At 39.8% G+C, this 8,720-nt stretch overlaps 1 protein-coding gene across 1 annotated transcript; it reads left to right on the plus strand.

The window, feature by feature from the left end:
* Nucleotides 1–2,058: 2,058 nt before the first annotated feature.
* Nucleotides 2,059–3,152, plus strand: LOC111525598 (olfactory receptor 2A14). The gene has a single exon (XM_023191031.2). It carries the CDS (start codon nucleotides 2,125–2,127, stop codon nucleotides 3,055–3,057), a length of 933 nt encoding a protein of 310 aa, XP_023046799.1. The 5' UTR covers nucleotides 2,059–2,124; the 3' UTR covers nucleotides 3,058–3,152.
* The last annotated feature ends 5,568 nt before the right edge of the window (nucleotides 3,153–8,720 follow it).

The raw sequence follows: 8,720 nt of genomic DNA on the forward strand, positions 1-8,720 counted from the left end.
GGCATAGAGGTTTCCTTCCCTAAATAGAAATGTGAGGTGTGGAAGAAAAGTACATCACCTTAATATTACCTCTTTATAATCTGCCTCCCTTTCAGAACGTGTTTACATCATTCACAGCTGTGCCTCTAAAGCTTAGAACAGTGGCTGAAACAGATCATGCGCTCAAGGATCATTCCTTAAGGGATGTATGAAATACAAATATAAATTACATTATATTGTTTGCTCATTAAATTAACAGAGACTGTAATTGGTAATGCCTAGTACTGACTATGTGGCAAAGAGATGTGATTCTTACACACTGTGGGAGGGAACTGAAATTGATCAAATTTTCTAGATGGAAGCTAAAATAGGGATTAAAACCTTTGAGATCTCTGTATCTTTAGCATCTGCAATTTCACTTTTAGCATATGCTCTCATAAGTAATTATGAATATAGGCAAATTTTAAGTTTAAGAGAAAATGTATCTCACTGCCAATAAAAATAAGAAATAAGAACAAAAATTTCCAACAGTAAGAAATTCAATAAATCGTGACAGAATATTGTGTGGCTTTAAAATAATGTCCATTAGATATAATTTCAATACATGAAAAGTATTATATTAAGTGAAAACTGATAATTTTAAAATACTCAGTATAATGTCCTATTTTAATACATAAATTTGAGGATCTATGTATTTACTAAAATAAAAAGAATCAGAATTGTTTTTTAAAATTATCCTGTTAGATTTGAACCTTTAGCTTGATTTGAAAATAAAGATAGTCCTCAGGCTGTTTCTGGAATAAATGTGAAGTGCAACAGGTCACATGGTTTCTCCACCTGATGAGGCCATCCATCCTTCTCATGGCCCTTAGTCTCCCCCTGCTGGCTGGACAGACCCGGAGCCCTCCAGGAAGAGCTCCTTAGAAAAAGCTCACCAGCTGGGACTTCACCTGATCCTATCCCTGTCATCTGCTCAGGATCCATCTGAACAGCAACAGGGCTGCTGGCATGGTCACAGGTGATGGAAAAGAATGCAGTTAGGGGGATCGACAGCAACCTAAGTTGCCATAGCTGGGAATATATTGATGACAAAAGGCTCTGTCACACTAGAAAGTAAGATAAGCTCGGAGAGATGTCAACGTATTAAGTTATAATCGAGAAAAGAGCCCAAGAAAATACAATTACAATACAGCAGTAATCTTTAAATGTAACCACTTAATGTAAATTGGTTTTTATTTTGAGTTTATTATTTAAAAGACCTCAGAAATGACACCATACTGAGTTATTTTAAAGATATATGCATGTATTCATTGTATGTAGCCAATAATTCTTTCACTCATGCCTAATTTACAATAACAGATGCTGATGAAGAAGTAAGGAAAACGCTGAAAATAAAACTACAAATACCAGATATGGAAAAGAGGCACCTAAAGGAGCTGCTAGGGAGTACTGGCCAGCTTCTGAAAAGGAGCATCTTAGAAAGTTTTAAAGAAACTACAAAATTGAAGGTTATTTAGAAGGGATTTCAAATCTGAAATAAGTGGGTAGAAAAGCCTGTAAGGAGGTGGGGGACAGTGAGCAAGACCATGGCAAACAGAGGGTACCGGTCCCTGCACATCTCAGACTGAGAAGGCAAGCAGGACGAGCAAGCAAAACCACCTCATATTGCAACATTTCTCATGGTCCTCTCTTCTCAAACGATGTAAAAATCAAGATTTCCCACTGAAAGGCAAGCAAGGATACTTGAGTTCTTCAAAATAACACATGCGTGCATATGTATCCTCTTATGTAGGGTATAATAGATCCTGTTATGTTATACTTTATTAAATGTTACATACATGTATGCATACACACAAATATATATACACATATACATGTATATATTCTGTATATGTGTTGATACAATGTGATTTTTTCCTCATTTTTCAATCTCATTTCTCAATCTCATTCCCATTGATACAATGTGATTTTTTTCTCATTTTTATGAGCACACCTGGTTAGTTTTGGCAACATATCTGAGAATATATTCTAGAAAATCCATTCAAAGTTTTAATTTCTAAGTGCCACCTCTGTGCATCTTTGACTGGCCCACAGCTCTGACCTTTCTGTCCTAGTTGAAGATTTATCTTTCTCTCCCACAAGAACATGGAAGGCAACCAGACATGGATCACAGACATCACCCTGCTGGGATTCCAGGTTGGTTCGGCACTGGAGATTCTCCTCTGTGGACTTTTCTCTGTCTTCTATACACTCACCCTGCTGGGGAATGGGGTCATCTTTGGGATTATCTGCCTGGACTCTAAGCTTCACACCCCCATGTACTTCTTCCTCTCACACCTGGCCATTGTTGACATGTCCTATGCTTCCAACAATGTCCCCAAGATGCTGACAAATCTTATGAACAAGAAAAGAACAATCTCCTTTTTGCCATGCATAATGCAGACATTCTTGTATTTGGCTTTTGCTCACATAGAGTGCCTGATTTTGGTGGTGATGTCCTGTGATCGCTATGTGGCCATCTGCCACCCCCTACGTTACAATGTCCTCATGAGCTGGAGAGTGTGCACTGTCCTGGCTGTGGCTTCCTGGGTGTTCAGCTTCCTCCTGGCTCTGGTCCATTTAGTTCTCATCCTGAGGCTGCCCTTCTGTGGGCCTCATGAAATCAACCACTTCTTCTGTGAAATCCTGTCTGTCCTCAAGTTGGCCTGTACTGACACCTGGCTCAACCAGATAGTCATCTTTGCAGCCTGTGTGTTCATCCTGGTGGGGCCGCTCTGCCTGGTGCTGGTCTCCTACTCATGCATCCTGGTGGCCATGCTGAGGATCCAGTCTGGGGAGGGCCGCAGAAAGGCCTTCTCCACCTGCTCCTCCCACCTCTGCGTGATGGGACTCTTCTTTGGCAGTGCCATTGTCATGTACATGGCCCCCAAGTCCCGCCATCCTGAGGAGCAGCAGAAAGTTCTTTCCCTGTTTTACAGCCTTTTCAACCCAATGCTGAACCCCCTGATATATAGCCTGAGGAATGCAGAGGTCAAGGGAGCCCTGAGGAGGGCACTGAGGAAGGAGAGACTGACGTGAGACATCTCAAAGGGAACCATGGGGAGGGAGCGTTGTTCCCTGCAAAATATGTAAGTTGGCTCTTTTTTTTTGTCTTTTGCTAGAATAAATGCTACCTTAAAATGGAATACTATAGACCTATACATATAAACTGAAGACATAAATCTTTTAGAAAAGATAGGTAAATGCATTTATAATCCTGGATAGGCATAAATTCATGGAGAAGACACAAAAATCTCTAGATGTAAAATGTTTAAGTTTGATAAATATAGGACCTCTTCACATTAATCATTGTGCTCATCAAAGTCGCCATTAAGAAAGAAGAAATGCAAGCCACAAACCAAGTGATCCTCTGGAAACTACATGTACCCAGAAATGGAACTGTTTATACAGAACATAGAAAGAACTCCTTTAAATCAACAATCAAAAATATAAACAACCAAATTTTATAAAATTAGCAAAACATATGAATAGATATTCTTACAGAAAATACAAGTGGCTAATAAACATACAAATGCTGCTTTCCACCAATAGTAAGCAAGGAATTGTAAATCAAAACCACCATGAGATACTATTATATACCCACTAAAATGTCTAAAATTTTTAATGGCTTATTTATCATTGATGTTACTGGAAATCTACTTCTAATATTGGAAATGGTCGATACTAGCAGAGTTTGTGCCAATAGTAGCTAAGTCAGACTGAGTTAATAAGAGGATAGTACACATCCTCAAGATCAATAGTTAGTGACTCTTCCTGTGAAGATACACAGGTTAATGCTTAAGGCTTTGAGGACCATCTTGTGTGTCAAAACAACTCAACTCTGGCAAAAGCAGCCATAGACAACATGTAAACAAATGGGTGTGCCTGTGTTCCAATAAAACTTTATTTATAAAAACAGGTGGCTGCTGGAATGGTGCCCAGGGACAGTAGTTTGTGAACCCTTGTTCTAGATCTTAAAACTAGTGAAGTTCCAGCTGATCCCACTTTAGAGACCCTCACTGGGTGGGGTCTCAGGGGGCGTGTGATTAGACATGTCTTGTGGCCAAATCCCTGTGATCACTTTGTACTTATTTCAGAGTGAGGCTTTTCCTCCTTTGACACTTTCTAAAATATGCCATGACTCAATAGCTAGTGGACTGTAAATATTCATGGTTTCTCCATCACACAGGAATTAAGAGTAGGCTCCTCATACTCCATCACTAATTTGAGCCTGAGATCTTAGGATAAAAGTTTGCAACTCAATATTCTAACTGGAGCACAGCAGTTCAATGAAAACAGGCACAGAGATATCTTGTACAGATTAATTTTTAAGAGTGGATTTAACAAGATCTTAGATTTTTAATTGTTTTCTTTTATATTTAGCAGCCATATAATTAAAAGCATCTTTTATCTTGATATTGAAAAAGTCCTAGTTTTAATTATATATTCAGAGAGCCATTCTCATCTTATCCTGGAATACCCAGAAATGTAATTCTTATCCCTAAGCTGATAGCTGATAACAATTTTGCCTGGAAGAGAACATAGAAGGAAAAATTACTGTTATCAAAACCTCAGGATATGTTAGAGTTATTTTTGAGATGGAGTCTTGCTCTGTCACCAGGCTGGAATGCAGTGGCATGATCTTGGCTCACTGCAAACTCTGCCTCCTGGATTCAAGTGATTCTCCTGCTTCAGCCTCCTGAGTAGCTGGGATTATAGGCACCCATCACCACACCAAGCTAATTTTTGTATTTTCACTAGAGATGGGGTTTTACCATCAGGAGATGGATGGACTCCATCTCCTGACCTCGTGACCCACCTGTCTCAGCCTCCCAAAGTGCTAGGAATTACAGGCGTGAGCCACTGAGCCCAGCCTGGAGCCCTTATACTATAGAAATCTTTACCATGTAAAGAAGGGAATCATGTAGACTCATAGGGCAGGGATTTCTAAAGCTGAACATTACTCTGATATTCAGAGCACAAGTTATCTTACTTTCACTAATCTCAGAAAGTATTAACCTATCTTGCTTCCTTTTAATTCCTGAAATTTAAAGTGTTGTATACTAATGTATTATTGTTTCCATTTTTTTCTAGGTGCTCCTCAGCCAATTTTAAAATCAACTTGCCCATTTCTAGCCCTCACACAAGAGCATATGAATTTCCTCTCAGTGTCTACCATCCCTTATATCAAAATATTTCACTGATAGAATTCTCTGTGACATTTGATTCGACAACAAAAAGAATGGTGACTGTCCCACAAGATGAGAAAAGGTTTTAGGGGAAATAGATGCTAGCTAGGCATCCTAGGACAAGCTGAATTCACTTTAAGAGGGGGAGAAATGTTAACTAGAATAAGCAAAAAAGAGAGAATTCTCTTCCATGAAGAAGGCAAAGGAGTGAACTCAACCTAGAAACGTAATGAAGCTTAGGTGGAATGGGTTATGCAGACTCAGCAAATAACGCAGGATACTGCTAGGACTCACTGTTAGAGGAGGGGTTTGTGCCCTGACCCAACAGGACTTATTGGCTGGTATTTTTGTTTGTTTGGTTTGTTTGCTTGTGTGTTTGTTTGTTTGTTGAGACAGGGTCTTGCTCTGTCACCTGTCAAGGCTGGACTGCAATGGCATGAAGTTGGCTCACTGCAACATCTGCCTCCCAGGTTCAAGTGATTCTCCTGCCTCAGCCTCCTGAGCAGATGGGACTACAGGCATGCACCACCACACACAGCTAATTTTTATATTTTTAGTAGAGATGGGGTTTTGCCACATTGCCCAGGCTAGTCTCGAACTCCTGAACTAAATTGATCCACCCGCTCCAGCCTCCCAAAGTGCAGGGATTACAGGCGTGAGCCACTGTGCATAGCCCCTGTTGGCTGTTGTGATGCAGACAGAAGCAAAAGCAACCCTGGGGCAATGGCCTTCCATTCTACCTGCATAGGCACAAGGGGATCACTGAAGGGAATCTTGTAGATCTTATAACTTATCGAAATTGTCTGGGGCACTGATAATTTTCACTGGTGGACTATGACTGCCTTCACCCCAAGAATAGATCTGAATAAGATGTAAGCTGTAGTACAATTAGGAGCTCTGAGAACCATTCTGAAAATACCATGCCCTCACCCGAGGACAGAGGTGGGCCCTGCTATATAACAGCACGCAGTAGAAACTAGTTTCAGTGGAAAGCCTTTAATCCCAGATAGGGTGACTTAATTTGTCCCTAACAGATTTAGAACCCAGAAATAACCAAATCATGGCTAATTGTAATGATACGTGTCCACAATATATTGGAGGAACCAGCCCCCAATATTTCAACGTAGGTTCTTTTCTATTTTCCCTAAGTGTCAGCTGGTCTGAGAAATAAAGAGAAAAAGTACAAAAGAAAGAAATTTTACAGCTGGGTCTCTGGGGGTGACATCACATGTCAGCAGGTTCCATGATGCCCCTTGAGCTGCAAAACCAACAAATTTTTATTATGGATTTCAAAAGGGGAAGGGTATACGAATAGGGTGTGGGTCACAGAGATCATATGCTTCAAGGGCAATAAAATATCACAAGGCAAATGGGCAGGGCAAGGTCACAAGGCCAGGGCAAAATTAGAATTACTGATGAGGTTCCCTGTCCCATTGTGCATGCATCTTAACAGGAAACAGTGTTCCAGAGCAGAGAACCAGTCTGACTAGAATTTCGCCAGGCTGGAATTTCCCAATCCTAACAAGCCTAGGGGCGCTGCAGGAGACCAGGGCGTATTTCATCCCCTATCTACAAATGCATAAGACAGACACTCCCATAGCGGCCATTTTAGAGGCCTCACCTGGGAATGCATTCTTTTCCCAGGGCTGTTCTTTGCTGAGAAAAAGAATTCAGCGATATTTCTCTTATTTGCTTTTGCAAGAAGAGAAATATGACTCTGTTCTGCCCGGCCCTGCAGGCAATTAGACTTTATGGTTATCTCCCTTGTTCCCTGAAAATCGCTGTTATCCTGTTCCTTTTCTAGGTGCCCAGATTTCATGTTGTTCAAACACACATGCTCTACAATTTGTGCAGATAACACAATCATCACAGGATCCTGAGGCGACATACAACCTCAGCTTAAGAAGATGATGGGATTAAGAGATTAAAGTAAAGACAGGCATAGGCAATTATAAGAGTACTGATTTGGGAAGTGATAAATATCCATGAAATATTCACAATTTATATTCAAAGATTACAGTAAAGACAGGCATAGGAAATTATAAGAGTATTGATTGGGGAAGTGATAAATGTCCATGAAATCTTCACAATTTATGTTCTTCTGCCATGGCTTCGGCCAGTCCCTCCATTCAGGGTCCCTGACTTCCCACAACAATAATAATAATCTGGTGTATGAGCATGGGCCACATCTGTTAGAAAAGGATAGCAAATACTACTCTTAATTCTTACTGATTTATTCTGGAATGAAACTGCTTATACCATGATCACACTGCAGTATAACATTGGCATTGTTGGTAATATTCACCTATTTTATGTAAATAACTCATATGTCAATATTGAAACATGATGAAATACATTGTAAAATTGGGTTCAAACTTCCTCAGAATGTGATACCAATGGAAAAGGATGGCCTTGTGGAAGAATTTAATTTAACTAACCATCAGCTAATATCTACTCTAAATTGTTCTGCATAAGGTTATCACAGGGTGCAAATAAAGGGGGGGAAGCAGGTAATCAGATTAGTGCAAAAACATGAAAATGTATGTGTATGTCATGACTTTATAGAATGGATTAGCTGTTTCCTTAGGTCTATCCCTACCCCACACTGAATCACAGATATTAGGCATAGTTATGCTGACACTATTGCTGTACCTGTTATATAAATGCTCTTCTAAATACAGATACTCTGAAAAGTATAATCATTCTGGTAAGAGAGCCTAAGCCAAGTGCCAGGTGAGTGAACTGTACAAGAAAGTGTTAACTCAGTTAAATTTATATAAACTCATATAAAACTTTAAAATATTCTAATCCTATCACTTAGAGTAAGACACAGAAATGAAAATTGTTCCCTTTGGAATTTGGATTCAGGGCCATGTTATTTCAGGTGGGAAATCTGAAGAAATAGCTTGAGACCTATAATAAAGATAGCATTGATAGAACAGCTTCTGTTAAAGGAAAAAATATAGGATCTAAAAAATGAAAACACTGCTCATAGTTAAGATGAAATGGCTTTATGGGATAGGCAGAATTCTCTAAATGGCCCCCCTTACACAATGGCTAACAAACCTTAGACTTTTGTTATTTAATCAAACACTAATCTAGGTTCTGCTGTGAAGGGGCTTTGCAGATCAATGGGTCTTAAAATGTGAAGGTTACCATGTAACAATCAGGTGCATTTTCTAAAGGCTGGGAATTTTTTTCACCTAGCAAAAGAGGAGGAAGTCAGAGAGATCTGAAGTGTGTGAAGCACTCAACAAATGATTGCTGATTTAAACACGGAGATGGTCGCGTGTAGATACCAAAGTGGCAGCAGGCAGCTGAGGCCATCCCATAGGACATAAAACAGCAAGGAGAAATGGACAGAGACCTCAGTCCTAAAATCACAAGGAATCTAATTTTTCCAACAACCATTAAACTTGAAAGAGGATCCCAAGTCTCAGATGAGAACTGCAGACCAAGCTAAAACCTTGATTTGGTTTTAGAGAGAATCCAGCTGACCACCAGGACTTCTGA

The sequence above is a fragment of the Piliocolobus tephrosceles genome, chromosome 8 (assembly GCF_002776525.5).
Source record: "Piliocolobus tephrosceles isolate RC106 chromosome 8, ASM277652v3, whole genome shotgun sequence".
NCBI lineage: Eukaryota > Metazoa > Chordata > Mammalia > Primates > Cercopithecidae > Piliocolobus > Piliocolobus tephrosceles.

Coding starts and splice junctions, on each gene's coding strand:
- LOC111525598 (XM_023191031.2), top strand. CDS start 2,125: ATGGAAGGCAACCAGACATGGATCACAGACATCACCCTGCTGGGATTC.